General features: G+C 41.3%; 1 protein-coding gene across 1 annotated transcript; it reads right to left on the reverse strand.

Moving 5' to 3' along the window:
* Window positions 1–2,034: 2,034 nt before the first annotated feature.
* LOC139474071 (vacuolar protein sorting-associated protein VTA1 homolog) lies at window positions 2,035–20,114 on the reverse strand. The gene is made up of 7 exons (XM_071256929.1): window positions 19,994–20,114; window positions 18,109–18,203; window positions 14,248–14,375; window positions 10,677–10,752; window positions 9,684–9,792; window positions 5,767–6,015; window positions 2,035–3,375 (listed from the first exon to the last, which is right to left on the reverse strand). Exons 1-7 carry the CDS (start codon window positions 20,100–20,102, stop codon window positions 3,227–3,229), a joined length of 915 nt encoding a protein of 304 aa, XP_071113030.1. The 5' UTR covers window positions 20,103–20,114; the 3' UTR covers window positions 2,035–3,226.
* Between the last annotated feature and the right edge of the window lie 502 nt (window positions 20,115–20,616).

The raw sequence follows: 20,616 nt of genomic DNA on the forward strand, positions 1-20,616 counted from the left end.
AATATGTCTTTTGTTCTTTAGAAGTTGTCACAATGCTGGCATAAAATATATTTCATTTCAATTTCTTATTAAAATCCATAAAGCATTATTTCAAAGGCAATTCTTATGACACAAACTTTCAACTATTTTTCTTTAATCTGGAAAAGCCATTTATTACAAAGGAAAGTTTAAAGAAAACAATAGCCTGAACTGGTACAATTGTTTTTAATTCAGTAAAAATCATTGACAATCATCCACTGATAAAACACTCGTATAAGGCTCTGAAGGTGTCTCTGTATAGGTCTGAAGAGAACAGTTCATAATGCTCCTGTCAATTTTATACCAATGGTTTGTTTGTTGTTTAACACTGCAGTAAGCACTATTCTGGCAGTAACACTGGAGTCTGTTGTTGGTACTAGGAACAATGGCCCCACGTCATCAGGGTACAAACCCAGAGGCGGATCCAGAGGGGTAGTCCCTACCCCACCCCCCTCTTTACATCTGGTAGCAACTTGTATGCACATTTCCTACCATGATAACATGTTGATTTGGTTGTTGAAGTAAAATTATTAACAAATGGCTCAAGTGGAACCTCCCCGTTTTTAAAATCCTGGACCCGCCCCTGAAGGCCAACCAATCATCCAAGACATGGAACCTGACCACCTTGTACCGGTTAAAGATCTCTCGAAGCAAGCACTAAGTGATGGGGACATGTCTACTGTATGGATCAGGTATTGTACAGGACAGGTATTGTACTAACAGACTGCGAGTTTTACTAATCATAGTTATACTAAAGAATCACAAAAATTGATTTGAAAAAGATAACCTTTCATTCAAACATTTGAGATTAAATATAAACAATCCTATAGAGACCGCTTTCTATCACAACTCACCAACAGTCTCAGATTGCCTGATCCACTCAATTATTTACAGACCACTGTCATATAGCTGGAATATTGCTGAATGCGGTATTAACCAACAAAGAAAATCTGTGTTGTCACGGGCCATCAACATCAACCTGGCTTGATATCTAGAATTATTAACAACATACTTTATAAGCGTAACACGAATATGATTGTTTGCACATTACCACACAGCATTAGTGATCTGTTGCCACTCCCTTGTCACCGACATCTATATAAGGCAAAAGATGACTTCAAACAAGTGTGATGTATTTGCTACATCAGACCTCATAACAGTTACTTAAACTATTCAACAGGTGCAAAGCCAAAACAATAAGGGTCCCATTCCAAAAAGCAATCTTTTAGCACTATACAAGTGGAAAGTCTTAGTTAGAGTATTGGAGTCTTAGCACTACCGCAGTGGAAAGTATGGAGCAACAACAGTCTTACAACCTCATCTTAGCACTACAATAGTGGAATGCTAAGTTAAAGTATGGGAGAAACAATAGTCTTAGGCCCAGGGCCCTGTCCCACAACCACCATCTTAGCACTACAATAGTGAAACGCTGAGTTGAAGTAGGGAGAAACAATAGTCTTAGGCCCAGGATCCTGCACCCACAACCACCATCTTAGCACTGCCACAGTGAAACGCTGAGTTGAAGTAGGGAGAAACAGTAGTCTTATGCCCAGGGTCCTGCACCCACAACCACCATCTTAGCACTGCCACAGTGAAACGCTATGTTAAAGTATGGGAGAAACAGTAGTCTTAGGCCCCGGGTCCTGCACCCACAACTACCATCTTAGCACTGCCACTGTGAAACGCTGAGTTGAAGTAGGAAGAAACAGTAGTCTTAGGCCCAGGGCCCTGTCCCACATCTACCATCTTAGCAATGCCACAGTGAAACGCTGAGTTGAAGTAGGGAGAAACAGTAGTCTTAGGCCCAGGGCCCTGTCCCACATCTACCATCTTAGCACTGCCACAGTGAAACGCTGAGTTGAAGTAGGGAGAAACAGTAGTCTTAGGCCCAGGGCCCTGTCCCACATCTACCATCTTAGCACTGCCACAGTGAAATGCTGAGTTGAAGTAGGGAGAAACAGTAGTCTTAGGCCCAGGGCCCTGTCCCACATCTACCATCTTAGCACTGCCACAGTGAAACGCTGAGTTGAAGTAGGAAGAAACAGTAGTCTTAGGCCCAGGGCCCTGTCCCACATCTACCATCTTAGCACTGCCACAGTGAAACGCTGAGTTGAAGTAGTGAGAAACAGTAGTCTTAGGCCCAGGGCCCTGTCCCACATCTACCATCTTAGCACTGCCACAGTGAAACGCTGAGTTGAAGTAGGGAGAAACAGTAGTCTTAGGCCCAGGGCCCTGTCCCACATCTACCATCTTAGCACGGCCACAGTGAAACGCTGAGTTGAAGTAGGGAGAAACAGTAGTCTTAGGCCCAGGGCCCTGTCCCACATCTACCATCTTAGCACGGCCACAGTGAAACGCTGAGTTGAAGTAGGGAGAAACAGTAGTCTTAGGCCCAGTGCCCGGTCCCACAACCACCATCTTAGTACTGCCACAGTGGAATGCTAAGTTAAAGTATTGAGAAACAATAGTCTTACCCGCAGGGTTACGTTCTACAAAAAGTGCTCCACTCTGAGTGTGGAAAGTCTATGTTGATGGATGAGTGTTTTGTCAGTCACAGCAGTATGACCAACTTACAGTACAGGTCCCAGAGGATGTCTTCAGTCAAGAAAGGCAAGCAAACTCCCATTACAGCTGGCCGACAGCTATTGGGTCATGCCAAACAAAAAATAGAATGGGTGTACACTGTTAGCCAAATTCAGGCTTTAATTTACAGCTTAACTTCATTAACATCATCCTTTTCAAAACTGTCACCCTATCATAGACATATAAACTTTGGAATAGAGGTAGGCTTCAAACCAATTTTTTATCTACTTTTCCTTGAGGCTGGTCTGAACATCGGAAGGTTTGGCCAGGAAGGCTAGCAGGATTTTCTTTCCAAATACTGTGTGATACAGATTACCTAAAAAAATCAACTGAATTCACACGCGGAATGAAAGTCTTATGGTGCCATGTTAGGCTAGGTGCACCTCATGCAACACATGACATATTTAGGCTGGAACAATTATATGCTAGGCTGAAACGTTTGATTGCCAGCAGTTTATCTCGTGACAACCAAACAATTTTTCCAAGAATCCACTAAGAGACACTGTCCTGGGATATCTGAACCCATGCAATGTGGCATCCCCTTACAATCAGACAAGAAGCTGTGTGTAGAAATATGACGCTAGTCCCTATTATCACATGTTCTAGAAGAGCGGCCCTATGCTGACTAGCTTTGGTGACCAGTGGTCAGTAGTTGTAAAGCTTTCTGTAGGTTGTCCACAGCAGTTTTGCTGTCCTCGTACTGCAGAGCACTGCTGGCGTACTTGCAGAACTTCATGGCTTTCTGGAAGTCTTCTGTCGTAAGCTGTACACCGGCTGTCAAAGAAAAACACACAAGATGCAGGGGTGAGTTGTGTTGAACCAATTAAGTACCAGCAGTAGAAACCATTAGTCCTTATCATGATAACAGATAGCTAAATAAAAAATATATAGCAAATTTCTAGTGGTCCTTATGATACCGTAACTATTGGGCAGTTTGGCAAGGACAACAGGACAAGTGCCAACTCCTAATGCCGCTACTAACGGTGAGTACATTACCTTAGTAACAAAAGTCACGTCTTTTTTAAACATCTTTTCACACTTGATATTAGAGTGAGTGAGTGAGTGAGTGAGTGAGTGAGTGAGTGAGAATTGGTTCAATGCCTCTTTTAACAGTATTCCAGTTGTATCACGACGTGTCAGCTTAATGTGGGAGGAAAGTGAAGTGATGCAGGTCTTAGACATTTACCACTTCGGTGAAACCCACGAGCATGGGTATGGTGCTGACAAACCTAGAAACATAATCAGGGCGAACCGGGATTCGAAACCACAATCATAGGTTTCTGGTGTGCCCAAGGGATGCAACTCTGCACAGCGAATTGCGGCGCCTTAGACGACTGGGCCACCCGTGGCCCCACTTGATATTAGAGGTGCACAGTATTACAGGTATACCATGGTTTGACATACTAGAATATGTTTCACAATACGTTTCTCAAAATCATGCATATTTTCATCTTGTTGCCAAAGTATTAAGTCGAATTGAAATTATGTTTTGTAGAAATTAGCAATGATTCCTGTGAACATGGTGAATGAAAATGCGAAACATTTCGTGACCAGCTTCCTGTATATTATGTGTGCAAGACGGAGTTGTGACCACATCAACATCTAAAAAAATGGCGGGTGACTATATGCGGGGTAAGTAGTATGTATGGGACATTGGACCATTTCGGATATCAAAAAAAAGTTCAAGCAAATTGGTATATTTTGTATTCAGGTTCACAAGAAATTACACATGCAATATATTGTGGTACGAATCGCAATACAGGAATCATTATTGCCATAAATTGCAAAACAAAAGTCAGACCAATACTCATCACTACTTTTTATATTGTTACAGACTGTGGGCAACCTGACATACAGAAGCTTCACAGGCAGGAAAAACTCTGTGACAACTGACAATAAATAGATTGTATGCGAATGGTTTTCCTTAAAGTTTTTAACTGATTTCCAAAGGTCTATTTATGTTTTTATATAGTTCGCACTTAACACAGTCACTTAATCTGACCACCTGAACCGTGTAGGCGCCTCATATGACAAGTGAAGGTAGCTGGGACTCCTGGGCCCCGTTGCAAAAAGCGATCTTAGCTACGATTAAAGTAAGCCTATATTAAAGTATGGGAGTGACGATCGCCTTAGTGCTAAGATTGCTTTGTCCAACGAGGCCCTGGTAAGGCAGGAGAAGTTGTGACCTGACAATTAACCCTGTATGACAATGTATGAGGTTTGTTTGTTTGTTGTTTAACGCCGCACTCAGCAATATTCCAGCTATATGATGGCGGTCTGTAAATAATTGAGTCTGGACCAGACAATCCAGGGATTGACATCATGAACATCGATCCATGAAATTGGGATTGATGACATGCATCAACCAAGTCAGCGAGTCTGACCACCCAATCCCGTCAGTCGCCTCTTAAGACAAGCATAGTCGCCTTTAACGGCAAGCATGGGTTGCTGAAGATAACCCAGTTATTCATGGGTCCAATGTATGAGGTCTGTCCACTGACACATGCCATTGTAAAGAAAGGGGTAGCGGGTGGTCCGTGACAAGTAGTACAATGGATATGTGTGTTTCCTGTGTTGGCTAACAATGAGTTCTAGTGGCATGTTCAATAGTACATAATAGTACATGCTGATATGAGATACCCATTGATTTGCATAGATAACAACAATTGCGAAGTATCATGACAATAAAAGGAATTCATTTGGTGTAAGAAAGGAATATTTGTTTGTAAATATCAAATACTTTATACTTCAAATACTAATTTAATTCTGGCATCGACTTGATACACCAACCTCTTAATATTGTTTTATGAGCAACACATATTGTCCACAGGACCGTAGTCAATTTCATCATCATGACCTGCACGTGCACAACATGCGTATGTTTGCCCAAATTCTGTGCACTGCTTAATTGTCTCAAACACGTTTTGTGAATTTCTTCTACTAATCCAGGATTACCAGTAATTCTTACAACTAAACTAGCTGTAACTTTCTTGTCTCTTCCTCATTAAGTATGTAACAAAATAAAAACTATTCTTAAAATAACATTTCTGCAAAAGGGACTCGATGGCATGTCCACACACATGAAATAAGAACTAACATGTCATGAACAAGATGAGGACAATAAGAGTTGTCTCCCTTGAAAAACGCAAATTCCAAGATACAGACCTGGGTTGGGGGCAGGTGTCCATGTGTTGGGTACCACAGGATGATTGTACTGTGTCGGCGCTGGCTGCTGAGGGGGTGGCTGGTACGCATTCTGCGGGGGTGGTTGATAGGCGTTCTGAGGTGGGTCCTGGGGTGTTGTTGGTGGGGCAAAGGAGCCCGATGATGGAGTGTAGAGACTGTTCTCCATGTTCCCGGAGGTGCTCATGCCCGATGTCCCTGGCTGGGGAGATCCTCCACCAGCAACTAAGTCTACACAAAATAATGGCCAGTATTAGTTCAGTTTCATATGTGGCCTTCAGATACGTCACTTATCTGGCACCTTTCCAGCAGTAGCTAAGTCTACACAGGACAATGGACAGCATATGTCACATGTTGCCTTCAGATACGTCACTTATCTGGCACCTTTCCACCAGCAGCTAAGTCTACAAAGGACAATGGACAGCATATGTCACATGTTGCCTTCAGATACGTCACTTATCTGGCACCTTTCCACCAGCAGCTAAGTCTACACAGGACAATGGACAGCATATGTCACATGTTGCCTTCAGATACGTCACTTATCTGGCACCTTTCCACCAGCAGCTAAGTCTACAAAGGACAATGGACAGCATATGTCACATGTTGCCTTCAGATACGTCACTTATCTGGCACCTTTCCACCAGCAGCTAAGTCTACAAAGGACAATGGACAGCATATGTCACATGTTGCCTTCAGATACGTCACTTATCTGGCACCTTTCCACCAGCAGCTAAGTCTACACAGGACAATGGACAGCATATGTCACTTGTTGCCTTCAGATACGTCACTTATCTGGCACCTTTCCACCAGCAGCTAAGTCTACACAGGACAATGGACAGCATATGTCACATGTTGCCTTCAGATACGTCACTTATCTGGCACCTTTCCACCAGCAGCTAAGTCTACACAGGACAATGGACAGCATATGTCACATGTTGCCTTCAGATACGTCACTTATCTGGCACCTTTCCACCAGCAGCTAAGTCTACACAGGACAATGGACAGCATATGTCACATGTTGCCTTCAGATACGTCACTTATCTGGCACCTTTCCACCAGCAGCTAAGTCTACACAGGACAATGGACAGCATATGTCACATGTTGCCTTCAGATACGTCACTTATCTGGCACCTTCCACCAGCAGCTAAGTCTACACAGGACAATGGACAGCATATGTCACATGTTGCCTTCAGATACGTCACTTATCTGGCACCTTTCCACCAGCAGCTAAGTCTACACAGGACAATGGACAGCATATGTCACATGTTGCCTTCAGATACGTCACTTATCTGGCACCTTTCCACCAGCAGCTAAGTCTACACAGGACAATGGACAGCATATGTCACATGTTGCCTTCAGATACGTCACTTATCTGGCACCTTTCCACCAGCAGCTAAGTCTACAAAGGACAATGGACAGCATATGTCACATGTTGCCTTCAGATACGTCACTTATCTGGCACCTTTCCACCAGCAGCTAAGTCTACAAAGGACAATGGACAGCATATGTCACATGTTGCCTTCAGATACGTCACTTATCTGGCACCTTTCCACCAGCAGCTAAGTCTACAAAGGACAATGGACAGCATATGTCATATGTTGCCTTCAGATACGTCACTTATCTGGCACCTTTCCACCAGCAGCTAAGTCTACAAAGGACAATGGACAGCATATGTCACATGTTGCCTTCAGATACGTCACTTATCTGGCACCTTTCCACCAGCAGCTAAGTCTACAAAGGACAATGGACAGCATATGTCACATGTTGCCTTCAGATACGTCACTTATCTGGCACCTTTCCACCAGCAGCTAAGTCTACACAGGACAATGGACAGCATATGTCACATGTGGCCTTCAGATACGTCACTTATCTGGCACCTTTCCACCAGCAGCTAAGTCTACACAGGACAATGGACAGCATATGTCACATGTTGCCTTCAGATACGTCACTTATCTGGCACCTTTCCACCAGCAGCTAAGTCTACAAAGGACAATGGACAGCATATGTCATATGTTGCCTTCAGATATGTCACTTATTTGGCACCTTTCCACCAGCAGCTAAGTCTACAAAGGACAATGGACAGCATATGTCACATGTTGTGTTGCCTTCAGATATGTCACTTATCTGGCACCTTTCCACCAGCAGCTAAGTCTACAAAGGACAATGGACAGCATATGTCACATGTTGCCTTCAGATACGTCACTTATCTGGCACCTTTCCACCAGCAGCTAAGTCTACAAAGGACAATGGACAGCATATGTCACATGTTGCCTTCAGATATGTCACTTATCTGGCACCTTTCCACCAGCAGCTAAGTCTACAAAGGACAATGGACAGCATATGTCACATGTTGCCTTCAGATACGTCACTTATCTGGCACCTTTCCACCAGCAGCTAAGTCTACACAGGACAATGGACAGCATATGTCACATGTTGCCTTCAGATACGTCACTTATCTGGCACCTTTCCACCAGCAGCTAAGTCTACACAGGACAATGGACAGCATATGTCACATGTTGCCTTCAGATACGTCACTTATCTGGCACCTTTCCACCAGCAGCTAAGTCTACACAGGACAATGGACAGCATATGTCACATGTTGCCTTCAGATACGTCACTTATTTGGCACCTTTCCACCAGCAGCTAAGTCTACAAAGGACAATGGACAGCATATGTCACATGTTGCCTTCAGATACGTCACTTATCTGGCACCTTTCCACCAGCAGCTAAGTCTACAAAGGACAATGGACAGCATATGTCACATGTTGCATTTTCACGTGAAACCATGAACACAGGTATGTGCTGACATAGTCCTCAAAACGTGAAATAGAATCCCGAAATATTGCGATTATTAATTAACTAGGATAGCTGAATGAAAACAAGTTGTTCCGGTGATGAGGAATATTACTTACAGTAAAGCGCGCTTTTCAAGACATATCCATTTTGGTAGCAACATACATCATCAAGTGTTTACAATCACTTGTTTACAATCCGGATAAGCATACGCAGTGTGGTCAACAGTGCTTAAAATGCCACATCCACGTTTTCTTCATTCAGTTTGTTCTGGTCATGTACGTATGCTGCATTTGCTGCTAAATATAGCCCAAACAAAGTCACCTGAGAGTTGAAGCTTGCCCAGATTGGAACAATGTGACAAAAACTCAACGATGATTATCTCTAGCCAACAAATCATAAAAAGCGCCCTTTGCAATTTTTGTCATTTCTGTAAATAATATTCCTTCTTGTTGGAATGGCTTGTTTTCACTTTATAAGTATTAGCACATATGCAGCTATCTTCATTAATTAATAAACATGATATTACGTTTTTCTATTGTGAAGAGGACTTCAGGTTCTACTACACCAAATCACAATCAGTTGTTGAACAAGCAGTTTTCATAGAGAGACTTCAGTGCAGATTGAATCAGCTGGCAGAAGTGATTGGATGATTTTGTGAAAGATTTTTATGTTTTTGAAATGTACATCCATCCAGTAATTAAAACAGACTATGTTTTTCTATATTTAGTGCCGTCTTTTTCAACATGCTGACTCATGCTGAATGTGACCACAGCTATATTTTCAAGCAAGTGACATTTGATGTGGAACTTGGGGTGGCGTGTTTAGCATCTTGTACTTGGAAAAGTAGCTGGCTAAGCTAGTCATTTTTTTTTTAATGCTACTCTGACGCCAAACTGTGCACACGTACAGGTAATGCTGTTGAATGCTTAGTTATTTTTATAAAAAGTCTATGGGAAAACATTTGGTTGTGTGTAAACTGTAAGATCCTTATTGAGGCGATTCTGGCAATGTAAGGGAGGCAATTCTACACAACTAAGTTGTGGCCTCTGTGACCACTGAGTGTAAATGAGGTAGGGGAGACTAGACAGTACGGTCAGTGCTACCTTCTTCACCCTCTTCAGCCATCGGGCCGGGTATCGGTGTCTCTCCATTCTTCAGACATCGATGGATGTAGGCAGCCTTCCACTTGGCATACTTCTTGTTCTTCTCAATCTGGTAGAGTTAAAAAAAGACAACATATGAGCAGAACTTTCATCAACATGATCAATCATGTCAGTACCAAATGGTGTAGCTTGTATTAGAGGTGACTTTTGTGGGCTGACAGTGTTCCTGTTTACCGGTAATTACCTGTTTTTTACCAGTAAAATTAGACTTGGACCAGTAATTTGTGTGTCTGCCAGTCCCTGTGGACCGGCGAACAAATTATCTATTAAATCTTTGTTGAACAAAAAATCGCTGATATTCATATAAGTATATTTTTCAGGTTTGCTTCCAGGTTAAATATTTATTTGAAGCGACTTTGTGTCAAAATATTAATAAAAAAGAGAAAATTGTAACTGAACTTTGTGTGAATTATGTGTAGATCTAAGTTTCTTTAGAGGTGAACTGAAAATAGTGTTGAAAGAATTAAAAGCAGGTCATTTTCATGTTTTTCATTTGTTTAAAGCTGGGACTGACAAAAACTAGGGGGGACTGGCAATATTTAGAGTTGCCAGTCCACAAGGACTGGCAGTTTCTAAGGCCAGCGGGAACACTGGCTGATAGTTGGATCAATTGTTACCACCCTCCCTTGTATGCTAACATGAAGACCTAACATGCTTCAACGAAGGACATAATCAATTGTTGACAGGAGCTGTGAAATTCACGGAGTAATGGAGTGAGTTAGGTTCAGCTGACGTCAACGTTGTTTAAATACCAGTAATTTGAGTAAAATATTTTGGCAACAACCGATTCTGTGAGGACAAAGAACCACATGATAAACCATTTTCTGTAAACGTGGTAACAGTCCATTTTTGTATAACAAATATATTATGATAATACTAGGACTTCATTCCCTTGATATGAAATGTTTTGTATCATGGCCTTATACAACTTACGTCTTCCGAGAGTTCTCCAAACACTGTGAGCACATCAAACAACATACCGGCGGTGTAGAAGGACTTTACTACATTTCTGAAAAATCAATCAATATGGCTTGATCAAATTTGTTTATCTTATGCATTTGATCAACATTATTCAATCATAATAACACAGTATTTAAGTAAGTCCCTTCAATGTAAATTGAACTTTCTGCCTTCTTAACCATTGTAATCATGAGAAATGTTCTGTGGCAGTGAATGATTAATTTACCATCGATATTCATAAATTTGTATAGGTAGTGTATCAACGGTAAAATGTATTGATACACTGATATCGTGACATACGATGACATCCCTATGCTAAAGCGTTCAACATGTTCAAGAATCCCTTGAAAACATGACAAACAATTCTAATCATGCTAACAAGGGAGATAACCCTGCCTAGACTGGTCAACATGAACCATTATTGGTACAACTTGATATACATAAAACACAACACTGTTTGACATAGTAGTAGATCGTAGTGGATCACCTGGGGAAGTAGAACAGGTGGCGTGAAAGCAAATGCTTTCAGCCCATCCCAAGGGATGCTGAATGCATCCACAACCCATGCCTGCGGATACGGTAATGGGGAGACATACCTCATAAGTTGATGGTTTTGGCAAACAGGTCGATGTTTGGTTGCCCGAACTTCAGAGGCAGTAACTGAAATGCTTTTGTGTGAATTTCCACTCAGTGAGAGCCACCCCGTCTGGGCACAATAATGCATCGGCCAGTATGTTCTGACATACGGGGATATGCTGAACTATGAACTGTAGTTCCAGACAATCAAATAGATGGAAGAACCTGCATGTCTGTTGAAGAAAGGAGTGGGAGTGCGTTGTATCCCGATTGCGCAGTGCTGTTGTCTGTGGATATTGCGAGTTGGTCGGACTGTAGCTGATTCTACCAATGAGAGATGGCCAGAATTAACACTTCCAACTGCAGATTGATTATGTGCCAATTTCAATGAGCGCCGGACCATAGCCCTGAGGCTGTCTGGCCTTGCAGGTGAGCAACCCACCCCTGAAGGAAGGTGTCTACAAACAAGTGTAATTTCGGGATAACCCAAATAAAGAGACTCCTCCCAAGTCCACCGATTGAGGTAAGGCCTTTGAGGGACCGGTAAAGTGATGGCCTTGAGTGGATCCTGACGCCTGATGTAAGGTTTCAGGAATTGTTGGATTGGGCACAGTTGTAATCAGTCTCTGCTGGTTAAGTCCTGTGCCGAAGTGAGTAACCCTAGCAACACAACAATTGGTGAAGCGTGCATGGTTGGTGCAGTGCAGATGACAAGAGGCGTAAAATCTTTAGCCATCTGTCCTTCGGTACTGATAGGAGATCCTGGTCTGTCCGGAACAGGCCTCCTGTGACCAGGAGCTGATAAAGATGGAGTTAACTCTGAATTCGCCTCGTTAATTAGCCATCCAAGTTGATACAGCAGCCGTCTGATAAACTCCGGATGGCTTACTTATGTGGGTATGTGTTGATGACACAGGAGACAGTCGTCTATGTACGGCTCGAATCAAAAGTTCCTCAGGTGTAGAAACGTGGTTATTGTCTTCACTATTGAATAGCCACGGGGCCACTGAAATGCCAAATGGGAGAACTGCCCGTTGGAAGTGAACTCCATTGAACTGGAACCTGAGGAACCTTCGGTTGGAGGGATGGATAGGTATATGCATGTAGGCATCCTGGAAGTGGAGACTGATCAAGGAAATATTGTTGATCATTCTCATCTTGTCCGAGTCCTTATTGGGTACCAGGAATATGTGGAATAAAACCCTGGGGTTAACTCTGGTGTGCGAACAATCTCTACAGCTCCTTTCACCAACAGTATGTCTATGTTGGAATTTACTAGCAGATGTTGCTTTCTTGGATATTTCCAAGGTGGAAGAGTTGTGGTCAACAATGGGGTTACCTCTACGTCTAGAAGGTAACCGTGACGTAGTACGTTGAGTATGTGATCGTCCTTGAGAAAGGTCCGTTTTTTCCAAAACAGATTCAGTCTCCCGCCTACGGGGGAATCGACAATTGGGACGACTCGGGGCGTGGAGATCCCAGGCGTGACTGTCCAACACTTCAGTGTTTACCCCTCTTATCCCCTCCCCTGCCTTGGTATTTACCACGACTGGACTGATAACAACCTTGAGGTTTCCCTGTGCCACGCCCTTTCCCACGAAAGGAATCCTGGTCTTGGCCTTCCTTGAGACATGTGTCTAGGCTTATAATTGTCCTACCTGCCAGCCCGCTGGGATAGACTATACGAGACGTGCTCTAGAGCCTTGAGTGCGCATGATACAGGTGTGTGATAGACTGCTGCCACACACAAACTCGATGTAACACCAAAGCTACTAGTATTTAAAAACACATGAATATGTTATACATACGAAGCTGAGAATTGTAAACAATCTGACTACCCTTGCAGGCAAACAATTGTAACACAAATTCAAAATGGGGGGAAACAAAGAGCATGTGACAAAGTCTTTTTATGCCTAAATAACCCTCATAAAACTACACAACTTAGGGAAAGTAAGATGAAGAGAATACATCACCCATCAAATATAAAATCTAGAATTATATTCAAAGTTGAAGGTCTAAAATTAGCCAATTTGAAGAGCTGCGCTGAGACATGTCCTTGTCCTGTGACAGGCAGTGATGTGAGGACGGTCATCAAGGTCACATGACAGCAGCGATGGCCCGTATAAAAAGTAGAAGTGGGACTTTGAAACAACATTATTTCGACGTACGCTGTCCTTTTGTTGTCGTAAGGTAAGCAGTGAATGCATTAAGGAGTAATGCAGGATAAGTAAAAAATATCTTCTTTATTAACACAAACATTCTCATTTTCCAAGCAGATAATTCATTCAAGTCTTCCACCACACAGAACACACCATTTCATTTTCACTAGGGGCGGTCAGGTAGCCTAGTGGTTAAAGCGTTTGCTCGTAACGCTGATTCCCTACATGGGTACAATGTGTGAAGCCCATTTCTGGTGTCCCCCGCCCTGATATTGCTGGAATATTGCTAAAAGCGGTGTAAAACCATACTCACTCACTCATTTTCACTACATCCAGTCTTCTTCAAGCAACATGTTTAAACCTTTTGTTGGGTTTACAGAATCATATGAAATAGTTTGAATTTACATTTAGTGGCCTACCATTTTACTGTAAACTGTAGACATGTAATGAAAAGAAAAGTGAACTTTGACAGTCGTGAATACATACATTTGTTGCTGTTAAAATAATTAACATCCTGCACTTTACATGCTATATACAATATATACAGTGCTAAAAAAACACAACTTTGACTGTTTTAGCATTTATGTTTTCTCAACAGCCAGATCCAAACAACTTATAGACAAATAAATAAAAAATACTGTGTTGATCCAATTTATTTTAATTCATTCTACCCAACAGCCCAAGCTCACATCTAAGTTAAAACACTGAAAACCCAAACAAAAAACAGAGTGTGGAATCTTTTAACACATGCATTAAATACATTGGAAGGATCCAGTTTCATGAGAGAGTGGTAGCCTGTATCAACTTACTTGTTGAATCTAGCAGCTCTGTCCTCATTGTCAGCAAACAGGAAGACTTTGAGAGCATAGTTCTCCATGTGAGCCTGCCCAACCACCTCGCTCTGTATAGCATCAGCCTCATACAGCTCCTTCTTGGCCTGAACAAATGTATGTTTACAAATTTACAATCACGATTCAGGAGCAATGACCACCTCGCTCTGTATAACATCAGCTTCATACAGCAAGTAATTTTTAATGTGAAGTTTACAGGATATGCAGCTTTTCCATTGGATGAGCATGATGAGAGGCCGGTCACATGATCGTGAAACTGACGTTCAAAAGTGTATGAAGGACACATTTTGGTGTTCATACGTTTATCATGAGAGTGTATTCCTGAAATGATGTAAACACTGACGGACTACTTCCACATTCCTGGGGGAAAACACAGGGAATTCCCTTCCACAACAACATACAGAAGCGTTGTTTCTGATCATGTAGACCCTTCAATCTTGAACTCAGTGGTTTAAATTACATTGAGAAACCTGAGAGTTTGACTGCACGATTGTTCACAAATATCCCTGCTACTACCCATCCTTTTGAACAAAGAAATGCACATCCAAACTATCGTTGTATCGACTCAATCCATATTTAGACTGACAGTGACAGTCTACAGCAATCTATGAATTTACCTTGGTATCTATTAAACACATCTTCAATGACTTGACAATTAATCCATTAGCAACACATGTAACCGCCAAAGGTTCATTAACTACATCTCTCCTGTCACTTTTATCGTGTCAGCCATTTTGATGTTTTGTATTTGATGCAAATGTATTACAATGCGCTGTCATTGAGACTGACTTACTGAGGTAGTTCTCAACAGACCTTTTTCATCTAATGATGACATCATTTTGAATACATTTATTGTAAACAAACAGCAAAAGTTGTTCCTATAGAGCATGTTGAGCATACATAAACTCATGTCACCTCTATTTTTTAAGAAACTATTTTATTCCATGATACAGCTAGTTGTTGTATGGCTGTCAGAGTAAACATGAAGTAACGCATACTAAACAAAATTATGTCTAGATCCAGGGCTACAACCTTCGAGGTACAATATACTGACATGATGTTTGGGGACAGTTTGGTCCTCACCTGCTCACTCCATAAAGGTTCAAACTCGAATTAACTCACACATAGTGAAAGTCAATTATTAATTAAACAAGTTTACCAGTTTACAATCAGGACTCAGGAGGTGAGGTGAAATGGGGAATAACGTTGCGTCCAAGATTATTGCACTTATATAACATGTGTGGCTGCTTGTACTAGTCCGGACTGATGCCGATTTAAAGTGCTAGCCCACTGAGATACCATGCCGCAGCTTAACATAATTATCCCACTCAGACACAGTATACTGACTCCAAGCCGACCAGTCCTTGTTTTAGCCCCTTAATGCCGAGCGCCAGACAGGGTAACCACAAGTACCATCTTTTAACGTCTTTTGGTATGACACGGCCGGGGATCGAACCCCGGATCTTCCGTTCTCTGAGCAGACGCTCTACCACTAGACCACGGAGGCAGTCAGGACTCAGGAGGAATAGCCAACTTGCTCCGTGAAGCATCAGCCTCATCATGCTCATACATCTCTAGTCAAATACATGTATGCTCAAAAATAAGTGATCTGATTTGAGTACAGTAGAACATGGATATAACGAGCTACAAGGGACCAGAGAAATCAGTTCGTTAAATCCATTGTTTGTTATAAATCTTTTTGCTCGGAAACGTCTGCCATCTTGGATAAAACAAAACACTATACACGTAACTGCAGCATTGCCTTGTATTAGCAGTGATCACTTCATAGCATTCAATTGATAACATTTCATAACATTCATTTAAGTTTAACAAGGTTGAGCCGTCACCGCTGATTGTGTTGATTCTCCGCTGATTGGGTACAGCCAGTTGTCAGTGACACTCAACACTGAGTGAAATTTCTTAGTTCGCTATACACGTCACTAATTAGTGGTAGATGTGCGTGTCGGTGATCAGATATCAGTTTGCTGTATCCGTTAGTTCGCAATAGAGAGTTTGTTATATACGTAAATATTATATGATATTTTTTAACAGATCGTTGTATCTGTTTGTTCGCTCTATCCATGTTCTACTGTACGTGTACCAGTATGTCAACTATGTATGTTTCAAGAAATTTCTAAACAGTAAAAAAGCATGATAAAAAGTTACACAGCGTGGTGTATGCACAAGCGTGTTTGGCTGCTTGTACTAGTGCAGACGGCCTACCTTTAGAATACAGTACCACAAACTTTTCAAACACGTGATCATACCCTATGACGTAATTTGTTGCCAGTCACACCGGCGAAACAATGCCCTGTGACGTCAGGGGTCATCGAGTGTGCATAAGCTCCTCCTAGTGATCTATCTTCTCTACACGAAATGTCATTGAATATGCCAAGCGCTGTGGAGAGTTTTGAATATTTGTTTACTGAATATAGCCTGCGGCGGCGCATTTTATAGCAAGCGCTAGTTTACGAAAGCACTTTTATTTTTTATTCATTTTTTATTTTGTTTTTCTTGTAATTCAAGTGGCTAAAAGGGTTATAAATGGGAACTAATATACATATATTATTTTTTCGGTGCATTAATTTTCATTATTATGCAAAAGAATGTAGTTTGTTAGGGATATTTAGTGGTGCTGAACACATCCAAATGTCGCCAGTGTTAGGGTAGGTTACCCCGAACTCTATCCTTAGCCCTTGGATCCCCTTTACGATAATTCACCCCTTTACGATCATTAGGGTTAGGAACCCGTTTAGTGGCTATTAGATTACCCTAAGTCTATCCTTAACCCTTGGATCCCCTTTACGATCAATCACCCCTTTACGATCATTAGGGTTAGGGGCTAGGTACTCGTTTAGTGGCTATTATAGATTATATAGAGGCTCCTTATATTCTTCCCACAAAAAAGTCGAGTAAAAAGGATGAAATGGTTTTGTGTCGAATATTTTGGCAACTGGAAACTGTCCCGGAACATTCACACAAGCCACTTTCACCGGCTACATTTTTCAGTACTGATTCAAAAGCTAACTCACCGTTGTGCCGTCACTAGTCATGCTTATTCCTCCATCGTTCCTTACTTTTATCCACATCATCCTTACAGTGTTCCCTACCACAATTTTCCACAGTGTTCCCTGTCACAAAAATCACCCGACGAATTATTAAATACCATATCATTCATGCGCACTCGCGAGTTCGACGTCTGACGTCTGACGTCTGGAGCCGTTTTCAGTTCGCGGCATATCGGCTCATTCCTCACCACCCGGTATCTTGTAGATTACGGAATGTGACGAGTGTGCCAAATGGCACGGGATCATTCGTAAGTGTCCGTAGACTAAAGTCACGAGACACCTTGCCCACCCGTAACCTTCGTAAGTGTCCGTCACCTATTCGACCCTTTTCGTTCAGTTCCGTAACGTCATAGGCATGACTAGGTAGATTTGCACTAAGTTTAACAGTGTGGACGTAGCTCAGTCGGTTAGCTGTCAGGCTAACAATCCGAGATCGTCCTCACGAGAAGTTGTGGTACTGTATTCTAAAGGTGCTCCGTGCAGACAAATGCAGGGCTCATACAGTGTTAGCCCACTAAAATACAACGCTGCAGTTTTAACATGGAAACCCCACTTTGACACACTATACTGACTCTCAGCCGACCAGTTCTTGTTCTATCCCCATAATGCCGAGTGTGATGCACTCCAATTTTGGTATGACATGGCCGGGCATCGAACTACTGACCATCCGCTCTCCGGGCAGACACCCTTTCTGCTAGACAACTGAGGCGGTCGGCTGGTAATGAAGGAAACATGTATAACCATTTCTCACCTTTTCCAGATAGTCCATCATTGTGACCAGGAAAGTCCGACAATCTGGGGACTTCATATCAATCTCCATTCCTTTCTGCATGGCATACAGTCGACCTGTGAGGAGAAAGAGGCCCAAATGTTGACAGTGAAGAAACAAACACACCTGAAAAATGTAGTACTACCATGGTGGAGATACAACAATATAGTGATGGCAGATAGCATCCACTCAACCTAAAATCTAGCACTTGTACCAAAAGTCACCTGGTCCCAGAAGCAGAAAATCATACAGGCTGAAAATTCTTTTGGAAGCCCCCTCATCCTTGACCTCCTACCAAAAATATGCACAGGTCTGAAATTAGAATTGGCAGATGTCAATCATTTCTTTCTTTAAATTATAATTTTGTCACAATCCTACATTAAGAATACTGTGACCAAGAAATACTTCATGTGAAAATAATTAAATTTGCATTCGCTCATGTTCGTACATATCATATAATCACACTGACCAAATTTCTGATTGGCCATGTTTAATTCAAGGTTTATGCAGATATAGAACACTAAAATTCAAGGTTATTTACAGCAACCACGGTCAGATTACCGATATTTACAATTTGAAATGAACTTTAGTTCACAGGGAATGGATACATATATCATAAATGCCACACTTTGACTCATATTTGTTGTAGTTTGACTATGTCAAAATGTGGTTTTCACAAATCTGTGGGAGGTCTCAACAGTGACGGAACAAATTGTTCCAACATAAAAAATAGCTGTTCCAAAGTTTTAAATACAATTCTTCCGATCATCACATAAAAATTCTTTGAAGTTATATTATTATGTATTTTTTAACGGAATCACAGGTAGAAAGGGAGAAAATGTGATTGTTATTTCTGGCTTAGTTAAGTTTACGCGAAAATATACATGATAATCTTAATTTCAACATATAAAAACAATCCCTATGAATTTTAATGGTAAACATCATGACTACTGATATATTATCTACACTTTTACATTCTTACTTACAATTGAAGTTTGTTATCACCTGTTGGTACCGTGCATAATATGATGTTGACCGATAGTGCTTGGTCACTTGTGCAAGTCGCATTTACACTTATCACCAATAAAAACATGTCAGTCTGACTGTATCTCTGTATATAATATCTTTTTTCATGATATCCGGTCTCAGGTTGTAATATTCGGCAAGTAGTTTCTCGAAAATATCTGGTTGGCAAATTGCCAAATTCTATAATGTTTCGGTTTGCACTTTTTGAAATCGGATATGATAATCATGTGCTTTATCCGAAACTCTGAATAGCCCAACCATATCAACATAAACATGATAAATAGGTGATACAAATATATGCATAGCTTAACACTCTAGTGTTTATTTGTTGTTTTAGAGACGGTGGTCAGTAAATACTCGAGTATGGACCAGACAATCCAGTGATTGACCATGTTGACATCATGATCAATCGTGAAGGGACTAATTTTGTCCATGAACATCGTACTACGTATCCATATCCTTACTACATATCCAACACAATGCTTATTTACGTATATTCTTGTTTCACTAACATGACACTTGTCATGTATCTCTAACTTAGTCTAAGCCAAATGTCAAGACGTTCAGAACACTTGATCTAAACAGAAACACATTCGTGAACGTTTTTGAAAAGTAGAACTTGTAACTCTGTACAAACAATCAGAAAAAGTGAGGTGAGTGAACAATTCGGTGGTACACACCCTTCCAAAACCCCACCCTCAATAAATAAAACATTGAAATGTATTAAGATCATCGTGATCATGAATCATACCTAAAACAACCAGTTCGTAACAACCTGTCAAACGAGTTTATCGTCTCATGAAAGACATTTAGTTCCATGTCGACGACACAATATACTCACAATAGTAAGCGACAATAGGGTCTCTTTTGTCATGTTCTGTAGCTGTCTTCATATAATGTTGAATCGCTTTTAGATTCGGAGGAATCGCTGGCAACCCCGCCGCAGCCATTTTGATGTTTTGCAAACGGTAAGTGCTAATTCCGGGTTATACTAAAAGACGGACAGTAATAATTGATAAACTTTTCGATGCAGCATTTGTTGTACTGACATGATAATACGTTACGCTTAAACCATAATATATAATTAACTACAGAATATGAGAATGTGGCCCCATTCAGCTTAAATACGTCAATCTTATGAAGCCACGAATATTGGATTAGCTTGGTAACTGTGAGTCCGGATACACCGCTCAATATCCACACATCGTTCAAATAAAGCTCCACACAGGGTCTCAAAGGTAGCGCCCTTCTCTTGGCAAAGATTCTATAATAATGAAATTTACATCTTGATTTAATATAGAGAGGTCAATTTCTCCCATTGGACAAAAATAAGCAAAGCAAATGTAAGTGTGTGTGTGTGTATATATTATATATATAGATACGCTGCATATATACGCTGCATTTGACAATTTGAAACAATGTCGGACACATGGAGTATATTTTATGTTATCTGTTTAAGACATA

This window comes from Haliotis cracherodii, unplaced genomic scaffold (assembly GCF_022045235.1).
Source record: "Haliotis cracherodii isolate W230 unplaced genomic scaffold, xgHalCrac1.p SCAF_3, whole genome shotgun sequence".
NCBI classification, from domain to species: Eukaryota; Metazoa; Mollusca; class Gastropoda; order Lepetellida; family Haliotidae; genus Haliotis; species Haliotis cracherodii.

What these genes read in the sequence shown, in the direction of transcription:
- LOC139474071 (XM_071256929.1), bottom strand. Translation starts at nt 20,102, where the DNA reads ATGGCTGCGGCGGGGTTGCCAGCGATTCCTCCGAATCTAAAAGCGATT. An exon ending in TGATGGACTATCTGGAAAAG is followed by an intron (nt 14,376 to 18,108) that starts GTGAGAAATGGT and finishes ACATTTGTTCAG; the next exon opens with GCCAAGAAGGAGCTGTATGA. An exon ending in GGCTGAAGAGGGTGAAGAAG is followed by an intron (nt 6,016 to 9,683) that starts GTAGCACTGACC and finishes TATTTTGTGTAG; the next exon opens with ACTTAGTTGCTGGTGGAGGA.